This window comes from Homalodisca vitripennis, chromosome X (assembly GCF_021130785.1).
Source record: "Homalodisca vitripennis isolate AUS2020 chromosome X, UT_GWSS_2.1, whole genome shotgun sequence".
Taxonomy (NCBI): domain Eukaryota; kingdom Metazoa; phylum Arthropoda; class Insecta; order Hemiptera; family Cicadellidae; genus Homalodisca; species Homalodisca vitripennis.
The window spans coordinates 94,281,743-94,306,929 of record NC_060215.1 but is presented as its reverse complement, the minus strand read 5'-3'; the positions used below and the strand labels follow the sequence as shown (position 1 = coordinate 94,306,929).

Genomic DNA, 25,187 nt, shown 5'->3' with positions numbered 1-25,187 from the left:
TGGAATGTTCATCACTGACAACTACCATGATTTTAACACTCGTGTTGAGGTGTAGTTGGTATAGTTTGGTGATAAAAAGTTCAAGGGGAATGTTGTCCCTAACACATCCCATTGGTGAACAGACCAATAAGCTCAATTCTCTTTGCTTAATGTGTTGTGTTAAATTTTTAAAAGCAGTGTCATAATCCTGTACAGTAGGTTTTGAATTATAGGTAGGTTTAGTAACCAACCCATAAACTGATGTCCCATTAAGTAATTGGTATGTTAACCTTTCACTCACAAAGTCTAAAGCCAGAGGTGTATTAAAATGTTTTTTAAATGTGGTTGCCACACCCGCACTCATGTGCCTATTACTATGAAAGTCAGCAGAGATGCAGTGGGCAAAAGCAATTTTGTTTTGGTCTCTGAGTTTATGTATCACTGTATTCATGTCCTCTTCAACAATAATGACAGGATCCTCTGGTGAGGGTTGGCTGATCTTCTTTGTGATTGCAGCGTGGTTAAAACAGCAGTCGCATAACAATCTCAATACTTCCTCGCCAATTTTCCTTTTTCCCTTTCGGTTTAAATGCATGCCTTGTCGAGTGTAGAGATCACAGGGCAATAAATGAAGTTCTAGAAGTCTAATGTTGGTGGCTGCGCTTTTAATTCTGTTAATTAGCTGCTCATTAATTAAACTTATTTTATCGTCTAAATTTGGCTTATCATGTCTCATAGGCAGAGAAGCAACTATAAGATTGGTGTTTTTGTCATCTCCAGTAATGTGTCAAAGTCATTCAAAACATCTTTAACACTGGTGCCTTCTACGTTGTTGGTGCCACCTATGACAAGGACAAAGTCGTTTTGATTATAGCCAAGTGTTAGTTCATTCACCTCTCTGAAAACACCACTTAACATCGCACCTGATCTCACAACAGCTGTTACGTTAATATTTATATTTTGTTGTATAATATTACTTAAGTTTTCCCGTGGCTATCAGACATAATTAACAGTCTAGGCTTAGTATAGCACTGTTTGTTGCTTTCTAATACATCTCTCTTCACGGATTTGACATTTTTTGGCATATTATCAGAAGTCTTAGTAAAAATATTTTCCTTTGGGTAAGTATTCATTGAAGCATTTTCATTTTCATGTTTATCGTCTGCAGAGAGAACCATACATTTATTTTGACAATACACTGAAACTGCAGTCTTCTCTTTATTAATTTTAGATGTATATTTAGGACGTTGCCATTCCATTGACTTAGTAGCATGTGTAATCTTTTTCATAACAGGAAAACAGTTAGAACATTTGAAATCGTATTGTTTTGATGTGTTTGATTGGTTCTCTTTCAATAGAGCATCATTTTCATTCTGCAAATCACAAATCACAGCTTCCAATGATCTAATTGAGACTATCATATTTTTATTTCTTGCTTGTAAACTTCACATTTATTACACATCACATTACTGATTTTCTTCAGTGAGCTCACATCCTCCCTTTTTTCTTCAGTTGCGAGTTCCACATTTAGTTTTTTTTCCCTTATAAGCTTATTTTTTAAAGACTTAATTATTGCATTCAACTCATCTTCTTTTTTATTTTGTGCTACTGTCATATTTCTAATTAATTCTTCTTTTTCAATTAGTTTGTCTTCTAGCTCTAATTCATAACATGATTTTGAATTTCTGGATTCATGCAGTGCTTGTTTTCATTCCTCATTCTCACGTAATATCGCATTACCCAGTTCTGTGGCCAAAGAGAGAGAATCCTCAAACTCAACCTCATTAGGGTCCTCTTTAGTATCGTGGCTTAAATCCTTACATTCCTCCAATTTGTTTCTTTTTTCAGAGCAACTAGGACATTGCCATACATTCTGTTCTGCTAGTGGTAAATTTTTTACTTCTTTATAAGACAGATTTACACATTTTAAATGGTTCCATTGTCTACAGGGTCCATTGCAAAATATGGAACCAAACTTTGAATTTTTGCCACAGACACCACATGGATTGCCATTTGATTTTGCGATATTTTTACTTATGATGAGGTGGTGAACAACAAAACAAAATAATTTTCTTTAAATAATCAAATAAATAGCCAAAATAATATTTTAACCATTCAACGGTAAATTTATTGGCAATATTTTGACTAAATTACCATTAAATAATTTTATTAATGCTTGTGAGTTGCATAGTATGTATGGGCAGTTGATTGACAGATACGGATCTAATGACTTTATAAATATTTTGCAAGTGACTACTAACATTCTTGAAGAATACAAAGACACAGTAATAACAAATAATTTATTAAAAGCACAGAATGAAGAATTAGAAACTAAATGTACTGACATCGAAAAGGCCTTACAAAAAGAAAAATCATTGCGGTTAGAGGAGCTTGAACTTTCTGTCTGTCTAGAGGCAGATGTTGAGGTGGATGTAAAAAAAACACAAGAACATTATTAAGGAATTAACTCAGGATTTATCAAGTTATATTGAAGATGTTAAACATAAAAACAATATAATCAATGAACTCAATGACAGTATAACTACTTTAAACAGTGAAGTAAGCCAATTATTAAGGAAGGAAAATTGTATTCTTAACAACAGGATTGATCAACTAAAATGCAGATAAAGAAAAAATCAATTTTTTGAGTGAAATAAATAACTTTAAGTCCTTGGAAACTGCCCTAAAACTGCAAATAACACAATTTGAACAACTGAATAATCCTAACAAAAATTGTAATAACAAAAACTATAACCTAGGCCTACATGAAAATTATGTAAATTTTAATTTATGCAATACACTCTTGGCAAATGAATGGATTCTAGATGACTCAATTTCATTGTACTTCGATTTCCTGCTTCAAAGCAATGTAATAGAAAATGTCTATTTCATGAACCCAAATATAAGCCAAGGTTTTAAGTATACTAATAATACTGACTGTTTTTTGGAACCTGAAATAATGAGTAAATCTTACATTTTCATTCCAATTAACGATTCTAAAGGAGCAATGGAGGTCAATGGTTCTCATTGGAGCTTACTGTTTTATAGCAAGGCAGATGAAACATTTTATTATATTGATTCAATCAAGAATTATAATCTGAGTCATGCTAAAGTTGTATTCACAAAGCTGGAGCCTTATATGTGCTCATCGGGACCATGTTCTTTCAATATAGTAAACTCTCCACAGCAGAGAAATGGCATTGAATGTGGTATATATTTGCTTATTTTTGTGGAATGGTTGGTGAGGGGAATATCGGCTCGGACAGAATATGAGACCTTTGATGTTGAGGCATGCTTTGGTGATCTTGAAGTCAGGGACTCAGATGTAATTCGGAAGCGTGCTATTATGACCTACTTAACATATAATAAACAATACAAGGAGTTGAAAGAAGAAATTGCTAAAGAACTAATATTTAACATATCTGGCAAAGGAGATCTTGAAACAAACCAGTCCAAAGAGAAAATAAATATTCATGAGAAACAGCCATCACATGAGACATGCAAGATGACTGAGGAACAAGTATCAGCTGAAAAAAATACTAAGTGTCAACAGGAATTTGAAGATTCTTTAAGTCTTATTTCTGGTATAGAGAAGTGGTCAGTGGTGAAAAGGAAAAGTATGCAGGGACGCTTTAACCATCGGCGTTCTTTGATGCAAGATAAGACAACCTCACAGACTGTTACTGCAAATAAGTACAGCATTTTAGATAGACTCTCAGAAATTTGTACAAAAGAAAATGAATCATATGATAAAAATCATTGCATTAAGAACCATATTAACAAAAATAATATTGGTACTGATAAATCTTATAGTGGGAAAAGTAAAACTGGTATGAAGGATACAACATTTAAATTTCAGTTTAAAATGAAAGTGAACCTTTGTTCAGATAGTCAAGGTTCACTTTTGTCATCAAAATTGGAGGAGCTAAGTAATGGCAAAGAGAACTGCTTTGGGTATGTGCGAGCTAACACTACTCTAACTCAAGTGGCTGACTCTGCTTCTTTATGGGATGATACTAGTCCAGTCATCCTCTTAGGAGGAAGTAATGATAGTCTAAATGGAAATTTTCAGAATATTTATTCTAATTTGGAATTAAAACTCCATCATCTTAGTAAGACCAGGCCTGTCTTTATTACTACAGTTACAATTAGATATGACAAAGATTTAAGCAGTGCAGAAAACAATGATTTGAGACTTGTCAATAGCTACATTACTGAGTTAACAAACAGGCTGGATGATGTCTTCCTAATTAATTTGAGTGGTTTCAAGAGGTTTCATTATACCGCTCACGGCCTCCACTTAAATAACAGAGGTAAATCAAAATTAGCTTATGTAATTTTAAATGCTCTTTCCTGGTGGCAGTCTAGGAACAAATCTGGAAATTTAAAAAAGATTACGACTACAAATTCCAAACATGAAAAATGCAGGAAGCAACTTTCAAACTTTGATAGGCTTATAGGCCATCCTCAAAACTGTATCAGTATTGTTGAGGGGGATATGGACTATGTTATTAACAACTTAAAACATAACGAGTTTCACGCTTTTTCTCACTGTATATCCAGAGACTTTAATAATGATAAAAACATGAGTGCTGGAGTTGCTGTCTTGTTCAGAAAGCATTTTGGTAGACCATATTCTTTGGACCTACTCCGTGAAAACTTGACATACCAGGCTTCTGTGGACAGGGCTGCTGTTTATGGTCTTGTAACTAAGCCTAATTACTACAGTAAACCATCAAAAACTGCTTATAATGAGGCCTTCATACAGCTGACAGATGACTTCAAGGCAAGGAAGTTTAAAGTACTCATATGTACACCGATGGGATGTGTCCGAGATATGATTCCTACTGAGGTTTTTGCTGAAAACATTGTAAGATTTCAACGCAACACCAAAGCTTCAGTTATCATTATTACTCATGATGAAAGATCTACAAAAATACTACGTAATGGTATGAGCTACTCACAATTCGTCAAGAAGCTTCAAGAAGATATTGGTAGTTTTAGTTCGGAAAATCATGCTCAGGACTTTGAACAGATGAGTGAACTTCCTCCACTACCTACAGCTAAAAACTTTAGGAGAGTTCAAATGGAGGAGACAGCAGCAGATGGCAGTTCAACTCAAGATGATTTAACTTTACAATTACCCCAAGTGTCCAGTGTCAGTGTTGAAAGTCAGTCTTTGCTCTCAAATGGGTTAGGGATTAATGGTCCAAGTGCACTAGATCTCTCAACAGGTTACTGTGTAAATGATAGTTATGATGAAGATTGTAACATTTCTGTATTATCTCCTTGTAATAGTACCAATAGTGATGGATCAGTATTTCTTGGTTTTTCTACTCCTGTAAATAGTAGTCATAAAATTAATGTTTCAAAAAACTGAATCAATTCCGCAACAACCTTTTTAACTTAGACAAAAATATTCACAGAGTACTAACACAGCCAAAAGACAGATTTTTACTGCATTGTAACATTCAAAGTATTAAAAGTAAGTTTGAAAGTTTGGAAATAATAATTAAAAGTTTCAATGCAATCAAAATTATTTGCTTGAATGAGCATAATGTTGATGAGGAAAATAAATGTGTTTTAAACAAAACACCCAACTTTAGATTAGCGGATGGTTTTTTTAGAAGTGCATCAAGGGGTGGTTCTTGCATTCTCGTCCATGAATCTTTCCCTCTTATAAAAGTAAGGAATGATTTAAATATTTTTAATGAAGAACTATGTTTTGAAGGATCGTTTGTAGAAATAGAATGTTTAAATCTACTAGTAGTTTCTATATATAGAATACCTGGGAGTTGCGTCACTAAATTGTTTTTAATTAAATTCAGGGCCCTTTTAAATTGTTTACAAAAGGAAACTCTAAAAAAACAAGTAATTATTGCAGCAGATTTCAATATAAATGTATTGGTGGATGACTCTACCGTCAAGTACTTTGAGAACCTAATCATTAGTTCAGGTTTATCACTAAATGTAAGGCAACCTACAAGAATTACTAATACCTCTAAAACATGTATTGACAATATTTTAACAAGTGTTAACTATGTACACAACGGCTATATAAATATTGACCTAGGTTTGTCAGATCATAATGCTTTACTTGTTCAGCTGCCTAAAGGCAAAAATATCAAAAATAAAATAACTCTTATATCTTTAAAAAACGATTATTTCAAATAAAAAAAGTTCCCTTATTTGTGGATAGACTATCCTGTTATATGGAATACTTTATTCTTGACAAGTCTGTTGATGAGAGTTATAAAAGATTTTTAGCTGTCTCTTGATGAAGTTTTTCCTGCCAAGGCTACTTCTTCCAAGCAAAGGAGAAAACCAAAGAAATGGATTACTCAGGGAATCATAAAATCCTCTGAACATAAAAGAAGGCTTCATATTCAAAGTACTATACAGATCCTTTATTTCTAAGTTATGTCAAAAAATATAAACAAGTGTTCAATAAGGTTGTTGTGGAAGCGAAGAAATCTTGTAATAGTTCTTATATAATAGATTCTAAAAACAAAACTAAGGCAATGTGGAATGTAATTAAAGATGAACTAGGTCTTAATAAAATCAGTAAAAATGACATTAAATTAAAGATTAATGATAAGGAGATAGATGACCCGATATCTGTAGCTAAACTTTTCAACAATCAATAAACAAATATAGTAGAGATATTAAAAGTTCCAAAAGTTCCTATCACATTACCCCCTTCACATTATCTTACATGTGAACAAAATGACATTGAGCTGCAAGTTTTTTCACCCACTAACAAAACTGAGGTCAAAAATATAATTTTAAATCTGAGCAACAGTAGTTCAAGTGGATGGGATGAGATCCCTAATAAGATACTTAAATGGTCTGTTGATACAATCTCTGATGTACTAAGTGGACTTATAAATAAGTCCTTATGTGAAGGAATTTTTCCTGAACTATTGAAGTTATCAGAAATTCACCCAATACATAAAAAGGGTTCACTTAGTGAAATAAACAATTATAGACCAATTTCTCTTCTAAGTTCGATTTCAAAAATCTATGAAAAAATTATCCATAGCAGATTTTATGACTTTTTAGAATCTAATAACAAATTATGTAAAGAGCAGTATGGTTTTAGAAAAAATTCTAGTACACAAGCAGCTCTGTTCTCTTTCGTAAACAGTACCATTGAAGCCTTGGATGAGTCAAGTTACACTGCAGGGGTTTTCTGTGACTTATCTAAGGCTTTTGATTGTGTAAACCACACACTTTTGCTGATAAAGTTAAGAAGAATGGGTGTCAAAGGCACAGCTCTTACACTATTACATTCTTATTTATTTAACCGTAAACAGAGGACAGTTATTACTAATAAATCAGGAAAATATTATTCTAATTGGGCAGATGTAAAACATGGTGTACTCCAAGGGTCAATATTAGGCCCATTGTTATTCATTGTCTATGTCAATGATATGCCAAATTACCTCCCTAAAGAAGTTTGTAGCCTCTTTTTATATGCAGATGATACAACTGCTCTAATTAAACGAAAAATGTTAAGTGACTTAGAACTTGACACCAAAGATGTCATTGACAAACTTCACAAAATTTTCCTTACTCACGGTCTGTTGTTAAATCGAGACAAGACTAATACATTACGCTTTAAATTAAGAAATGATCATTTTTGTAAAGGGTTTAGTAATAATACACATGTAGTAAAATTTTTAGGCATACATTAAAGGCCGGTATCGACAGTGCGAGGCTGCTCGCTGCGAATGCCTCGTGCCATCTGCCTCAGGGTGAGCTCTTCAGCTAGCAGTTAGTTTGTAACCACGAATGCTCACTGCGAGCACGCGAACCACCCGCATTCTTAGTTTAGATAGTCGGGACAATGATTTTTTTCTTTCTGGAAATGCGCAAGTTGCTGCCGCTGCTTTTATTGTGATGGCGACGATTATTTGGAAAAAACAACAGAAAAAGCGACGTAAACCCCGTTGGTGGGTCAAAAAAAACTATCTAAATCGGTTCTAATATGGGAACAGACTTCTAGAAGACGTAAAAGATTTCTTGCCATGCCAAGCAAGATTTTGAACATTTGAACATGTTTCGAGTCCGACAGTAAACGTTTGGTTTCATAATACTTCACTAATTGTCTGATCATTTAATGGTTATCCATGATGACAGTTTCGTTGTGGAGGTTTGTTTGTTTTGCAGTGCAAAATTGTGTCTTGTACGAGGCAGACAGCGCAGGTATCCACTTGACGTACAGCTCGGAGCGAGGCACCTTTGAGCACTGCTCTAAAACCGACAAGCACACGGCTCGCCTCACATTGAGCGACGCGAACGCCTCATAACGAGCAACCCCGGTATCCACAGTCCGAGGCAAAGCCGAGCATTCGCCACGAGGCATTTGCAGCGAGCAGCCGGTATCGACAGTGCGAGGCTGCTCGCTGCCAATGCCTCGTGCCATCTGCCTCAGGGTGAGCTCTTCAGCTAGCAGCTAGTTTGTAACCACGAATGCTCACTGCGAGCACGCGAACCACCCGCATTCGTAGTGAAGACAGTCGGGACAATATGCTTTTTATTTTTCTAGAAATGCGCAAGCTGCTTTTATTGTGATGGCGACGATTACTAAGAAAAAAAAAACAATAGAAAAAGCGACTTAAACCACGTTGGTGGGTCAAAAACATTTATCGAAATCGGTTTGAATATGGGAACAGACTCCTAGAAGACATGAGGTTCGAAGAAGACGTGCCAAATATCTTGCGAATGTCCAAGCAAGATTTTGAACATGTTTCGAGTCCCACAGTAAACGTTTGGTTTCATAACACTTCATTAATTGTCTGATCATTTCATGATTATCCATGATGACAGTTCCGTTGTGGAGGTTTGTTGGTTTGCAGTTCAGAATTGTGTCTTGTACGGTACGAGGCAGACAGCGCAGGTATCCACTTGACGCACAGCTCGGAGCGAGGCACCTTTGAGCATTGCTCTAAAACCGACAAGCACACGGCTCGCCTCACATTGTGCGACGCGAACGCCTCATAGCGAGCAACCCCGGTATCCACAGTCCGAGGCAAAGCCGAGCATTCGCCACGAGGCATTTGCAGCGAGCAGCCTCGCACTGTCGATACCGGCCTTTAGACACTAAATTACATTTTTCCGACCATATCAATATGTTAACTTGGCGGGACCGTGAACCGTGTCGAGTGCTGGTCGTCTATCGTTTTCACTCAAGTTTTATTCGTTAGAATCAGTGAAACAAACAGTTTTTATAACTTTCTTTCCATCAGAATCAAACTAAAACAGCATTATCCTTCATTCTGAGTGAATAAATTTTAAGAATCATTATAACTTTTCTTTAAATCTGAAAACGTGGTCATCAAAAGTGAGGTTAGGAAAAACTGAACTACATCGGCAAGGTAACTTTACGATGTTTGCGGTCTGGAAACACTGGTAACTACAACTTCGAAACAAACATCAATATCGAGAACTGCCTTCCTTTCTCTAAATCTGTACAAGGTAACAACCTAACCCATTTCATATTCATCATTTCATATTCAGCTCCGGTTACTTAGGCGCAAGGGAAATGCTGATTACATTGCATCCGCCGATAATAAAAGCAAAGCCATATGGAACGTCATCAACCAAGAACGTAAATCCAAACTCACATTCAACCCAGAAATAAAATCCCTGATAGTTGATGATAGGGCCGTCGTAGATCCCATGTTAATTGCCCAGAGCTTTAACGAGTACTTTACCACAGTTGCAGCAAAGACTCTAGAGCAAAACCAGGTTACTCCATCCTCTTCAACCAATCCAAATAACAACTTACAACCAAAGTTATCGGAGTTTTCAGCTGCGTCCATGGCCGAAATATCTAAAATAATAGACAATCTGAAGATAAAGGATTCTGCAGGGCTTGACGAGATATCTTCGAGAATAGTTAAGCATTGCAAGGAGGAGCTCTTACTACCGCTTCTACACATAACAAATCTATCCGTCCAACTAGGAAGTTTCCCGTCAAGGATGAAAACTTCGAAGGTGTTTCCTCTTCACAAACGTGGCAAAAAAGACATCATGGACAACTACAGGCCAATATCACTGGTACCAACCTTCTCGAAAATTATCGAGAGACTCGTCCTTAAGAGGCTGCTCCAATTCTTGAATGCTAATAAGCTACTAACAGAGTATCAGCACGGGTTCAAAAAAGGCAAGTCGACCATCACAGCTCTTGTAGACCTAATCGAAGATATTATCAACAACCTTGAAAATGGTCACAATGCCACCGGAATCTTCATTGACATGAGTAAAGCATTCGACTGCTTAAGCCACGACTTCATCCTTAATAAACTCGGCTCGCTGGGCATTTGCGGAAAAGCCCTGCAGTGGTTCACAAGTTATTTGGGTGATAGGACTCAGATTGTGGAGCTGGGTTACCTCAGCAACAATGAAATCTTCAAAGTAAGATCCACCTCTCTACCTGTCTCTAGAGGTGTGCCACAAGGGTCAGTCATGGGACCGGTTATTTTTACCCTCTTTACTAATGACTTCCCGGCCCATGTCAGCCCCTACGGGCGATGCTACATGTACGCCGACGACTCTGTGATACTCTCGTCCAACAAGTCCATTGAAAACTTGGAAATCGAATCGTATGTAGCAATGAACCTTGCAATCGACTACTGCTCAAATAACGACTTAGTATTCAATAAAAAAAAAAACAAAGCAGTTGATGTTTGGAGCCCACAAAAATGAAATTTCGGGATTGCCAGATCTGCAAACTGAAAATTCCATTAAACATCTTGGAGTTTCAATAGATGACAATCTATCTTGGTCCACCCACATTGAAGAACTCTGCTTAAAATTAAGTTCTGCTCTCTTCGCCATAAGAAGATCAATGGCTATTGGAACTAAAGAAACAGCATTAACCGCTTACCATGCGCTTTTTGACAGCAAGATGAGATATGCCATAGTATTGTGGGGTGGCTCATCTCGTACTAGTCTGGATCGAGTTTTGGTGCTCCAGAAAAGAGCTGTGAGAATAATGGCAGATCTGGGGGCGAGAGATAGTTGTAGAGGGGCTTTTGTTGAATGGGGAATAATGACAGTGGTGGCTGCTTACATTCTCGAGGTGATCATCTCTTCTTGCTCAAGGGGGATCACTCGAAACGCCCAGATACACGACCACAACACCAGATTCGCCAAAAATTTCAACCTTCCATCCCATAGAAGAACACTTTTTGAGAAGAAACCATCCTACGCCGGTGCGAGATACTTCAACATCCTTCCAGTCGAGCTCAAAATGTTGCCCTCTCATAGGCTGAAGCCTCACCTGAAGCAGTGGCTATCGTTGCGGCCCTTCTACACAGTCGATGAATTCCTGACCTGGAGAGACTTTGGAATATAGAACTCTCAAACACGACTTTTAAATATCAAAAATAGCATGTGATTGTAACTCAACACTTGTAAAAAATGACGCCTGAATGCATTTGCATCCAAACCAAACAAATGAAAATTTCAAAAAACTTTTGGACTCCATCCTTGTTCATTGGTGACACTGAAGTGGATATCTCAGAGTCATCTGAGCTGCTAGGAGTGGTGTTGGACGATGTTATGGACTGGGGCAGGCAGGTGGGAAAAGTCGCTGGAAAATTATCCAAGGGCACCTTTGTTCTTAGGTGTCTCTCTGGACTCAAAATGTAGATGTGAATATTGCCTTTGTAACTTTTATCGATATTTTATGTTCTGTGTTTAACCACCATTGTCCGATAGTAAATGTTAAGTGTAAAAAAACCAGTGCTAGGCCCAATCAAAGCTCAAATACAAAAAACTGGTTTACTCCGCAGCTTGAAATGATGCGGAAATTCTTACTAGTAATGTATGATAAGTGGAAATGTACAGAAGACTTAGTTGATAAAAACAGATACGTAACTCTCAGAAAGCTATATAATAGAGAAATTACAAATGCAAAGAAAACAGCCAATGAAAACCTCATTATTAATGCCAAAAACAAGTGCCAAATGGCATGGAAAGTTATAAGAAGTGAATCATGCTATATTAAACCTAAAAATGTCATACCTATTTCTCCTGATTGTCTCAATAGCTATTTTGTAAATGTGTCAAAAAATGTACATAGTGATGTTGATCTAGATTTAAATGACAACAACCATAATGATTTTATTGTAAACTTTGATAAGCCTATCCCTGTTTCTGGTTTTAGCTGGCAACCGGTCAGTACGGAAATAGTGTCTCAAACTATTTCACACCTTAGCAACTCAAAAAGCGAGGATGTGTTTGGTCTGTCAAACTATGTTGTAAAAACTGTTGGTGAATTTATTGTCAAACCGTTAACTTTTTTAATTAATCTAGTACTAAGACATGGAATCTTCCCTGAAGGTTTAAAACTTACCAAGATCACACCTATTTTTAAAAAAGGGGACTTAAAGGCTCCTGAATGCTATCGACCCATAGCCATCGTACCCATCATTGGAAAGATTATAGAATCTTGCATGATCCTACAACTTCATGAATATTTTAATGGTAATAACTTATTGTATAGCCATCAATATGGGTTTCGTCCCAAACACAACACAGTTTTAGCTATGGAAGCAATTGTAGAGTATATTATTAATGGTTTTGAAAATAGACACATAGTTGCATCTAATTTGATAGATTTGACAAAGGCGTTTGACTGCCTGTCTTTTAATATTTTGTACGATAAGCTATATTTCTATGGTATCAGAAAAAAGGAACTAAACTTGATCAAATCTTATTTATCTGGTCGGCAGCAAAAAGTGGTTGTAGATGACATCAGCTCGATGTATGATGATGTTATAGCTGGTGTCCCACAAGGCTCCGTTCTTGGACCTTTTTTGTATCTAATCTTTGTTAATAATATATATTGTAACATTCCAACTTTTTGTGTACTCTATGCCGATGATACCACTCTACTCTGTTCTGATAGTGATTTTGAAATTGTAAAACACAACCTGTCTAATGCCTTTACTTATGCAAAAAGGTGGTTTGATTCTAATAATCTAGTTACCAATAATAGCAAAACTGAACTGATCTATTTTTCTCTCAGGGATGTTCCTGTTACTAGTAATGTAAGTAGCGAAGTAAAATTACTAGGCTTTACACTGGACAACAGCTTGAGCTGGAAACCCCACATTTTAAATTTGTGTAAAAAACTATCCCGCATTGTCTTTCTTCTAAGAAAACTTAAATTATCTATAGGCCAACAAACGTTGTTAATTGTATACTATGGTCTTTTCCATTCACAAATGAACTATGGAATTCGCCTGTGGGGCAACGCTTGTCATGCCTCTAAAGTTTTCATATGGCAAAAAAAGGCCATTAGAGTTCTGGACTGCCTAACCTTGAGACAATCATGTAAGGCTAGTTTTAAGAAATTAAAAATTATCACAGCTCCATCCTTATATATCTTAAGTACTTTGCTTCATGTTAAACAGAATATAGACTCCTTTGCTGCTCAAAACTTTAATCATGACCATTTAACTAGAAATAGAAACAACCTTATAACTCCATATGTAAGACTCTCAAAAACTTTAAATAGTCATGTTTATCAACAGCTCATATTGTATAACAAACTACCATTGCCTATTAGAAATCTGCCTTTTAACAAGTTTAAATGTTTTGTATCAGACTGGATTAAAGACCAAGCCTTTTATACTGTGGCAGAGTACAAGGACTACAATTTTTCCGAAATTAGCTAGGCAACTGATTACTATTTTTATACTATAGCCTATAAGTTCTATAAATTGTAAGATCTTATTATAAGTAACCTAATGATCTCAAAAATGCTGTTTGTCTTCTTGTATTTGACGTATCCAATTACATTGTAAAATGTCTTAAAGGAAATAAATAATATTGTCTATTGTCTATTGTCTATTGTCTATTGACTCAATAACTTAGACCTAGTCAAAAGCGTACACCACTGCCTGCTTGAGTCACACATATCCTATTCAATCATCCTCTGGGGTGGCAAAACAACAAATATCAAACAGATTTTTACCTTGCAAAAAAGAGCAGTCAGAGCTATGCTGGGTTTACCGCCTCTGACTCACTGTAGAAATCTTTTTATTGATTTAAATATCCTAACAGTACCATGTTTGTATGTCTATGAGTGTGCAGTGTATATTAAAACACAAAACCTTGAATACCAAAATGATGTTCACTCGTATAACACTAGGCATAGAAACAATTTTGCTGTATACCATAGGCTTACTATTTTTGAAAAAAACCCTTATTATTCTGGAAACAAAATTTTTCAAGTTCTGCCTTCTAGTGTAAAAGATTTAAATTCTATAAAAAAATTCAAGCGTGAGCTAAAGAACTTTTTAGTCTTAAATTGTTTCTACAGTGTAGAAGAATTTTTTGAATTTTGTGAGGGCATTTTACCTTACCCACCCTGACCCTTTCCTGGGGCAGTTTGACCTGCAGAAGCCCAGTTTGGGCCAACTCCTGCGGAATTGGAAGTACGAAGTAAGTTAAATAAGAAACTTAATTCAACCAGACATGCTTTGAGTATACTAGTTTGAATAACATCTTTGGAAGTTGGTTTAGCTGTATATTATGCCCATGTATACTCGATGTTGAGTTATGGAATTACTTTCTGGGGTAACTGCTCAGATGTGCAAAAACTCTTTATTAGTCAAAAGTCAATTATTAGAACAATAGGTCATTGCAACTCACGAACAACATGTAAACCGTTATTTAAAAAATTTAACATCCTCACTTTGCCATGTATATACATTTTTGAAATGCTTAAATTAGTACATAAGAATCCTGATCAATTTGAAAAATACAAATTTAATCATAGATATCACACAAGAAAATGTAATTTGTTTCAATATCCGGCACATAAACTAAAAAAATTTGAAACTAGTCCTCTTTATCTAGGTTTGAAATTATATAATAATAATCCACTGCATATAAAAAACTTCCCTTATCTACATTTACAAAAACATTAAAAGAAGCTCTTTGTCAAAAAACATATTATAGTGTAAATGAATTCTTTGAAGATAGTTTATGATGATAACGAATAGTAAAAATGTATCTTCAATTGGATTTAATCAATGTTTTTTTTATGTTTTATAGATCAATGTATCAAAAGTTATTTTTTATAAGTATGAAAGTAATGTTTAGAATAAGTTTAGTTATGTAGTTTTTAATCATTGACTATGTACCAGTTTTTATTACATTGTGATACCAGAAAACGTATTGTACAATAAATATTTGTCTATTGTCTATAATACTGCTACTCTAATCAGGCTGTGGATTCAGAGGTACAAGAATTAAACCCATATCAATATGATTACCGACAACTATTTTACAGATAGTTACAGTAAAATAATTATGAAAAAACATAGTCTGAGCATTCTCAGCCTTTATTCACCACTACAAATATTTTTATATTGGCTTATATTATATCAAGGTTAGTAAATTAACAAGTTGGTCAAATCTGACACATTATAATTTCTGCCATGACATCACTCAGTGATCATTTTTACAAAAAAGAGAAAGAAAAGAAAAATACAGTGGTGAACAGTCAACATTAGTCTATTCACCGGAAACATGTTTATTATGGAATCAACAATTCTTAGACCGTCCCTTACGAAAAATAGTCCATTTAAAATAATGGTCAGATACATCGACAACAATCCTGTATTAAGATATTAAGAATAATTCATATCAATTCGTAGAGTATAATAGCTGTTGATATTTAATTGTTTTTTGAGCAATGTTATATCATATACTTATGTTATTGTGCTTGTTTTACTTTGTTTTCCTCTGCTTGTATATTAACATGAGAGCATTAACTATGAATCGCCTATTTGTTTACTAATTTTTCTAAAGAGCATTTCATAATCTGTATTAGTTTATTATTAGTTAAAAAAATGTTTGTCATATTTTATAATGTTTCTTTTGTTTATTGCTTTAGTTTTTTCCTACATAAAGTGCTGTTGTTAGTGCTGAGTAGCATTTATAATACCCAATAAACTTGTTTGGCATGGTTCTGATAACAGGTCTTTGGTCCATAAAGATGCACCAGTATTCTCAGTAAAATGGAAACAATGTCATTGGGCCATACACTTGTTTAATAGTGGATGAACTAGAGTGAATATTGCTTTAAACTGACTTAACTGTGTTATCTCTTTTATAAAAGAAAGTGTTGATGAATTTCAAAAAACCTTAGATGTTGAAGTTGATCTTAGAAGCTAAAAATGAATTTTTGTGTGACTACTACAACAATGAAAAGTAAGTATATTACTATTATATTAAATTCTACAACAAAGTTTATAGTTACAAGTTAATGGCAATTTTGAATCAAATATACCTAAAAATTAACAAAAGTAATTTGAAAGAAGGGTTTGAAATCTAAGGAAATTGTTATTTCATGCAGTTAAAATCATAACCAAATAATATCTTTAAGACATTATTTTGGATTGTGGGTCTTCAATCTTGTTATGATCAGTTGCCTGTTTTTATATGAAATCCTCCATTCAAAATAGTTGAAATATGTTACAGGCTTGACAAGTTTTGTTTATAAAAATATATAAATTGCATATTGATCTTTCTGTGAGAAAAATGTCATATGGTAATAAGTAGCAGCTGGTTTCAAAATTCACATAAGAGTAAATTTCTGATGCAACAAGAGCTTTAATAATCTAAGTGATAGAAAGGGAAGTCAAAATACATAAAAATAGCCATTAGAGTACAAATGTGTATTGCTACTTTTTTTGCATTAACAAAAATTAATGCACTAACTGTGTGTATTAAATTAATTTAATTAAATTATATCAGCATGAATGTCTAGGTTGATACCTTATCCATAGCAAGAGCGAACGCTGCTGGACTGAGAAGTGATATGCTCCAAAGAGTAAAACTGGATTTTCCAGCAAACAGTTGCACGAAGTACAGCAAGCTTACTAGATTCACAATGAAACTTCCCAAAAATCCTGCAGTCTGTAAAGGCAGAATTAATTTAATAGTTTTTAATCTTAAAAAACATCACATTGTCAATCTGAAATAACATTTTCTTTTTAATTCAACTGTTGTTTATTTTATAAGCTAAAATTTTACCAAATAAGTGTATTACATAAATTAAATGGTATTTTTAAATGTAAAACTAATTTGATAAAACTTCATAATAATTTCAAATTTTGAATCTATAATTTTATAGATTTTACGTACTGCTATTAGAGTAGTGTTAATGCTTAAAGCTATGAAATATTTCCTCAAATTATAGTCATGAATCTCATCCAAGAATATATTTAAATCTAAAGATTTAATAGAGTAAAACTGAAACTAGGAGATTCGTCCCCAAATTAATGGACAAAGAATGTGGTTATAGTCACTTATACAGTAAAATACAATCCATCTTTTTAAATAAGTATGGTTTTGTAATTCCACTTCTGAAGTTCTGTGGTAAGTACATGTTTAATTATTAGTGTTTAAATGTTTCACCACCGATTTAAATTCCCACATGAGTGTGAAGTAACTGTTGTGAAATTTTCTTAGCACAAAACAGGTGAAAGCAGTTAAAATTCATTCTCAGATTAGTGAAATTAAAGGTGAATCCACAATGAGCGAAGGAAGGGTCCACAAATGGGATGAAGCTTTTAAGATAAATTTTAGGTTCCTTTATGAATATGCATGATAAGTTAAGTAGGCGATCTTCAATCATTAGAAATTATATGATGTAGAAAATTGACAATAAAGTGAGAAAGAACTGATACTTTAAAATTTCGTCATTTTGTGAGAATTTTTTTAAGTATCAAGAATTGTTTTATGAAAAATTTTGAAAGCATGTTAAAATTATGAAAATTGTTCTAATACTGGGTACAAAATATTCTAAGATGCACAAAACTGTACGTTTAAGCAATATGTTGAGTTTCCTTGAGCGGTACTATGGTGCAAATTGTAACAGGTCAAATTACGACATTTGAATATTCGCGGGGAATTGGCAGACTGTGACGTCAGTGAATCACATGTTGTCGGAATTGAGATTCATTTAATTAATAACGAAGAAATATATTAAATTTATACGGGAAAAGATTTAATTAATTAAAATGAAGTAAACATAACCCAAATTCGTGTTTTACAAAAGTACTAAATAGAATTACGCAGAAAAGCCAATTGTGGGATAAATGACTTGTATATTGATGACGTCATAAAGCACATGTTGCTAAAAATTTAAATAAAAAGCTTTGAAAAAATAATAAAAAGAAAATAGAAAGACTTAAATTGATTAATTATAGTGAACGTGATAAATTTCGACAATTTTAAGAAAAGAATCAAATTATATTTAATCGTAAAGACGCTGATTTGAACAGGAGAGGGGATGAGTATTGTTTTGAATCGGTATGTGTAGTTTACGAGCTCCTCACGTGTGAGATTTAATGGGGTGATCAACCGAGGCGGAGAGAAAGAGTGGGGACAGAGCCGAGCAGTACCGATAAATCCCGAAAATTCCTGACAAACTCTGTACATGCGGCTAATAGCGACCTCAGTTCGGAACGGTTCTGATTTCTATTATCTTACGAATTAATGAGTCGTTTTATATCCGAATTAATGAGTCTTCAATAAATTTGTGTAATTGTAATTGTATCATAAATCTTTATATTCCTAGCATTAGAGATCAGTAGGACTAAATTATTTTCATCATCCGTATTACATAAAATTTCTGTAATATAAGTGTAATATTTCTTACATAAATATAAATGTTTAAAATTGTAAACCAAAAATATACTCATATATGATCTTAAACTGAATTTGTCAGTTACAGTAATATAATATAATTAGCAAAATTTTGTATTTATTAATGATGTCACGTGCTATGTTAGGTATTTAAGTCAGGTAGTTGTCATTGGTTTTGTCATATTTCTATTATTATGTTTTTGGTTGAATATTTACTCGCAAGTTTCTTTTTTAATCTTTTTTAATACCCTTAGTTTATTACAGCTATTACATAACTCTTATTACAGATTTTGTAGTGTAATTATTAATTTATTTACTACCAATTAAGGACTCCACATTATAATATGTTGCTTTTGCCCTATTAATTTGAATATATTCCAATAGCACAAAAAGATTATGACATTTTATTCGTTGTGCACCATCTCACATTTTGTAAAGTGTCTTTGGAGTTATAAAGAAAGTTCAATATTAATATAATTAATTCGATATAATTTCTATGTTTTGCAGATATGTTCGTGTAAAGTGTCTTTGGAGTTATAAAGAAAGTTCTATATTAATATAATTAATTCCAATTTAGAAGTAAGTAAAAAGAATACGAGTAAAGAAACTCTAAAACAATTGTGGTTAGAAAAAATGTCACTATCACATTTAGGTTATGTTTATGTTTATACTGATGGATCCAAAACTGACACGAGCTCCTCACACGGGCTATCTGTAGTTGGCAGGAGGGGCCCCTCCATCCCCACTCTTTCTCTCCGCCTCGGTTGATCACCCCATTAAATCTCACACGTGAGGAGCTCGTTGTGTAGTTTTATACGGAGATTCCTTCTTCTCTTTCGAGACTTGAAGCAAGGAGGTTGTGTAGATTCTCCTGGGATAGTAGTGATGAAATTAATAGGAAACTGTATTATGGTGTATTGAAATTTTATGAAGGATGGGATATTATGTTAGATTCTTAAGTTATCAAAGCAAGGTGAGTGAAATTGCATATGTATGGACAGTGTAAAATGGAATAAATTAACGTCAAGGTCACTTGGTTTGACTTTTATTTGAGTATCCCATTTATAAAGAAGTGTGATAGGAACTTTAATGGAGTGATATTGAATTTTTTAACCACTACTCAACCTATTTAAAAACCTGAGATAGATATAGACTTGTTGTTGGTGACAACACCACAGACATTCAAATTTGATAGTAATTTGGTATTAACTTGGAATAGTATGAGTTAGCCAACACGAAGTAATTTACATAACAAATGAGAGGGAGCACATTTTGAATAGTGATTTGGAGAGGATTGGGACAGCAAACTGTTTATCTGGAAGGTGGCAGAGTTTCAAGCAGTACCAAGGGTAGAACAGGTTCATAGAATAAGAGTATGAAAACTCTTCTAGTGTGAATGACCATACTGATGCTGAATGAAAGCATTTTATTTTATAACTGACAATAATAGTCACATTAGTATAAGGTTGTATAAATATTTAAAATAAGATGTGACAAGAATAATGTAATATAGTATATAGCGTGTGTAATATGTTTCTAGTGGGAGATGATAATATAAGGATGTTACAATATTGTTTATAAGTAAGAATATGTTTAGGATTTTTTACAAGGTATTTGTGTATTATCATAACTTGTGTGTGTAAAATCTAGTAGTGTTAACTTGTATTGAACATTATGTTATGTCAAATGGACACGTTAAACATATTCAAAACGTGTAGAAGTTACAAGTATTCAGTTTAAAAATATTTAAAACTTTAGTACTGTTCTTATATATATATATATATATATATATATATATATTCATTGATATTTGTATAGTTAATTATATTCATTGAAATTTGTGTAATTGATTTATATGTACACTGTAATTTGTGTAATTATTTAATATTAATTATAATTTGTGTAGTAGAGGTGTGCCTTTGGAGCTGGAGCTGTTTCAAATCAGCGCTCCGCTGCTGGAGCGGAGCGGAGCAGCGCTCCGTGACTCTCGAAACAGCTCCAGCTCTAACCTTATTATATTCATATAAATTACTCTCTCGGAGCGTCTGTGGAGCTATCAGCTGTGGCCTACAACTTGTTGACAAACCAAAACAAACCAGTTTCAGTTTTCAGTAGGAGTTCTAACGTAGACATACAGTGAAAAGTGATATTTTTGTGCGGTTTACGAGTATGACTAGTATTGATTGGTTTTTGTGCAGTTAATTAACATGGCATCAAAAGTACAGAAATCTAAGACAAGTTCAATTTGGTCTCATTTTACAGTTATTGATGCTAACCTTAAAAACTGTAGATGTGAACATTGTGGCTTGGTTATGTGCTACCGTACATCAACGTACAATTTGAAGAGGCATATTGAGAGAGAAAACATGTCGGAATTACTTTGAGTGTTATAAGTTCAAAATCAACAAGTGTAAGTGATCGTGATGTGAATGTTACAACCAACACTGGGACTACCGATTCAGCCGCTTCATTTAGTAACTTTGCAACTGAAAAATGAACCTCAACCTGGTGAGTTGCCTTCTAATCAATTAGATAAGCCAAAGGGAAGTGCTAAACAAACCACTCTATCGAGTTTTATACCAAAAAAAATGAATAACAACCAAAAGAAAAAAGGTAGAAGCTGCGTTTCTAAAGCTATTTTACAAGATTTCCAACCGTTTTCTATTGTGGAGGACTCTGGTTTTCGGGAATTTCGTTACCAGCTTTAAACCCTTCTTTTGAAATTCCATCACGGAAAGTGGTTTCAAAAAACCTAATACCCACCACGTACGACAAATGTAAGCTTCAAGTAGCTGAGTTAATGAAAAATGTGGAAAACATCTGTTTAACGACAGATGCATGGACATCTACGATCAATGAATCGTATATAGCTGTTACAGGGCAATTTCATTACCAATGATTTTGTGTTGAAATCAGTTCTCTTAGACTGTATTTTAATGGAGGGCTCACATACTTCTAGCCATTTAGCCGAAGAAAATCAAGAAAATAACGAATTTCTATAAATTCTCAGACAAAATCTTAGTTGTTTGTAACAGACAATGCCTCAATGTCGTTGGAGCCATAAAAAATGTTTTAATGTGGAGTCATTGGCCGTGCTATGCACATACTCTTAACCTAGTGGTTCAAGATGCCATTATCAAAGGTAGATACAGTAATCACCAAATGCAAAAAGATTGTCTCATTTTTTAAGAGAAGCAACGCAGCCACTGAAAAACTATTAAAATACCAAATCAACAATGGCGTTAAAGACCCTAAACGCTTACTTCAAGATGTAAGTACGAGATGGAACAGCACATATTACATGCTTTGTAGATTTGTTCAGTTAAAAGAGGCTGTAATAAGCACTTTGGCATTGCTGGACAAAGACTTGCCATCTTTAATTTCTAATGAATGGAAACTTTGCAGTGACCTTTGCAAAGTCCTAAAACCATTTGAAGAGGTCACAGCAAAGATGAGTGGGGAATCCTACTTCACTGGAAGTCAAATAATTGTTTTGACGCTTGGGCTGCAAAATGTTTGCAGCAAACTATGTACACTAAATTTGCACTGATGCAATACAGGTAGTAGTACAGAACCTGCTCATGGGGTTATCAGCCAGATACCATGACATTGAGTACAACAAGTTAGTAGTACTTAATACCTTTTTGGACCCAAGGTTCAAATTGTATGCATTTTCTGACGACAAATGTCAACAGTTTGCTAAGAATCATGTGATTACGGTCGTTGCAGCTATGATTTCCGCCACTTCTGCCACCGCAATGGAACAATCCCCTCCTGGTACACCATCTTTGACTTTGACCAACCAATCTGGTCCATCACAATTTGAAGAAGAAGAATGTTCAGTATTTTCTATGTTTGATTCTGTAATAAAATCTGTACAAAGGCAGACTCCCGGAACTCCCAACGATTGTGCTACCGCCGAAATCGACAGGTACATCGCTGAACCACCACTTCCAGAGAAGGCGATCCTCTGTCCTGGTGGAGGATTCACGAGGCAGTCTACCCAAATCTCAGCAGACTCGTTAAAATAAACATGGGGTTTGTGGGTACGTCAGTACCTTGTGAAAGAATTTTTTCCCGAACGGGGAATAATAATAAGTGACCGAAGATCACGTATCAAATCCATGAAAGTGACTCAACTTGTGTATCTAAATGCAAATCATGAATACTTGTGTAAATAATTTGTATATTATTTTATATTTTCTGTTACCGTACTATTTTTTATGTTTTATTACTACAGTGTGAAAATAAATATAAATAAAATGTACGTGTAGTCTTCTTACCCAAAAATTAGATTTTCATAATACGTATTATAAAAAAGTAAGTAGTAATTAAAACTGTCAGCACCTTAGCATATTTGTTTACAGTAGTATTTGCTGTTTATAACATAACCAAGCAATAAGCTCCAATCTACAAGGGAGCAGACAGATGCCGCACATCGCGCCGGAGCGGTTGCCGGAGCTGGAGCTGTTTAAAGAGCTAGCTCCGCAAACGGAGCCGGAGCTAGTTTGGCTTCTCCGCTCTCGGAGCTACTTGGCACACCTCTATTGTGTAGCTGATTTATATATTCATTGATATTTGTATAGTTAAATATATTCATTGAAATTTGTGTAATTGTCTAATATACATTGTAATTTGTGTAATATAATTGTAAGCATTTTGCTTTGCTTTGATATTTTACTTTGTTTTCAGGCAGAGTTTCAAGCAGTACCAAGGGGACGCAGCTAGCTTTGGGCAGATTTTGAGCAAGATGGAGACCAACACCATCCGGAGCAAAATGGTACAGCAACGTGGGACTCAAAATGGCGCACAACTACATGGGGCGTCAACAACACTAAAAACCGATACACAGCAAATTGACGCAGCCAACGAGGGGCAGATACGCAGCAAATTGACGCAACTACGTGGGGCAGATACGCAGCAAAATGTGATGACTTTGACACCAAATTGTCAAAGTTGACAAGACATGGGTTGCCTATGTACTATCGGAATCAAAGTAGTAATCTAAGGATTAGTGACATTCCAATGTTATCCATAAAAATGAAGTAGAAATAAATAATTTAAACCCAGTAAATCATGTGTAGTGTACATTGAGGGGCAGGAAGGAAGTCTTCTTGTTGGAATCTTTTGCCTCATGTGACTTAGTAAATTCAGTCAATTACAACTCATTGTGATACCTTAAAATAACGATTGTAAAACCCAAAAGAGCACAACATATGATGTAACAAGGGAATTGCTTTGTTCTATGACAATCATTGGCCATGCATACTGGCTCATCAAAGACAATATCTCATTTTCAATTTGGATCGGGACAACTTTATCATTCTCCGTACTGTTCCATCCTAGCACCCAATGAACATAACATTGGCACTTTGAAAGATAACCGAATCAAGCAACATTGAATGTGGCTGTTGTTTATATGGGTGATCACTGAACGATCCTGTTGGAAATTACGTAAAAAAGTTACAAGTAAAAATTAAATATTTCAGAAATGTATAACTCTAGCTTTAAAACATTGAAACTATTAGGCATATGTGGCAGGTATCTTAACTATCATTTAAATTTCCTGGTTCATACAGTGATGAAACATTGGTAACACAATTAAAGCAACTAAGATCTTGGAATATTTCAACATTGTTGTGGAGACCATCTTCAGTCATAGTCCAAGCAGGAGCCTAAAGCCAATGTGCGTTGTATTGGCATACAATCTGGGTTTTCTTTAAAATCAATAGAGAAAATTCCATTAAGAAAGTTATAGATCATCAGTTGCTCTAGTTTCGGTGGAGGTTGAATGGGAGAGTAATCAAAAGGGTTAAAAATAATAAACAATAATTTTTCTGATATTTTTCTTAGCTTTGAACACTTAAACACAACCGTTACTACATATATGTGTGTGTGTGTGTGTGTGTGTGTGTAATCAGTGTGAACTAACTGTATACAGATATTCAATACCCTCCAATTTTTACTTACACCGGTACTACCACGGCTGACTTAGGAGAAATTCCTCTATTGATTTCAAGAAACCAAAGTTGTGTGCTTATAAAATGAAAATTTTCTTTCTGACCCCAAATTATATGAACAAATTTAAAACCAGAAGTTTAGTTTAGTTTTTGTGTTAACAATGTTTTAACATGGTATGAACTAGAAAACTTATACAATTGTGTTTTTAAAATTAAAAAAAACTGTACTTATTAAAAACACACACACACACATATTAGTGTTTAATTGTTTGATTAGCAACATCTGAACAAGAAATCTTAATTCATTTTCATCAAGAAAAGAATAAGTTTCAGATAATTAGAATATGGTCATGAAGTTTACATGATTTTTACAATGATAAGAAAACTTAAATTGGTTAAAATACATTTCTTTAAAGGTATGTAAAATTTTCTTTTCAAGTTAAGTAAGTGAATATTTAGTATTTCTGATGCAATCAGTACTTGGTTTATAAGTGGAAGAAAGTTATAACTTGCTATTGCACATGTAATAAACATTAATAAAAAGATTTTTTAATTAGGTAAAAGTGT

General features: G+C 34.3%; 1 protein-coding gene and 1 long non-coding RNA gene across 4 annotated transcripts in view; one reads left to right on the top strand and one right to left on the bottom strand.

Annotated features, from left to right (window-relative positions):
• LOC124369577 (retinal-specific phospholipid-transporting ATPase ABCA4-like) overlaps nucleotides 1-25,187 on the bottom strand; it is a 94,438-nt gene that overhangs the window by 45,582 nt on the left and 23,669 nt on the right. For all 3 annotated transcript variants that reach the window (XM_046827610.1, XM_046827611.1, XM_046827612.1), the window contains exon 9: nucleotides 16,786-16,926. In XM_046827610.1, the coding sequence (XP_046683566.1) occupies nucleotides 16,786-16,926 (141 nt within the window). The remainder of the gene's footprint in view (nucleotides 1-16,785; nucleotides 16,927-25,187) is intronic.
• LOC124369580 lies at nucleotides 19,498-25,183 on the top strand. Its single transcript, XR_006923072.1, has 2 exons — nucleotides 19,498-19,633; nucleotides 23,353-25,183. It is a non-coding gene; the product is annotated as an uncharacterized LOC124369580 (long non-coding RNA).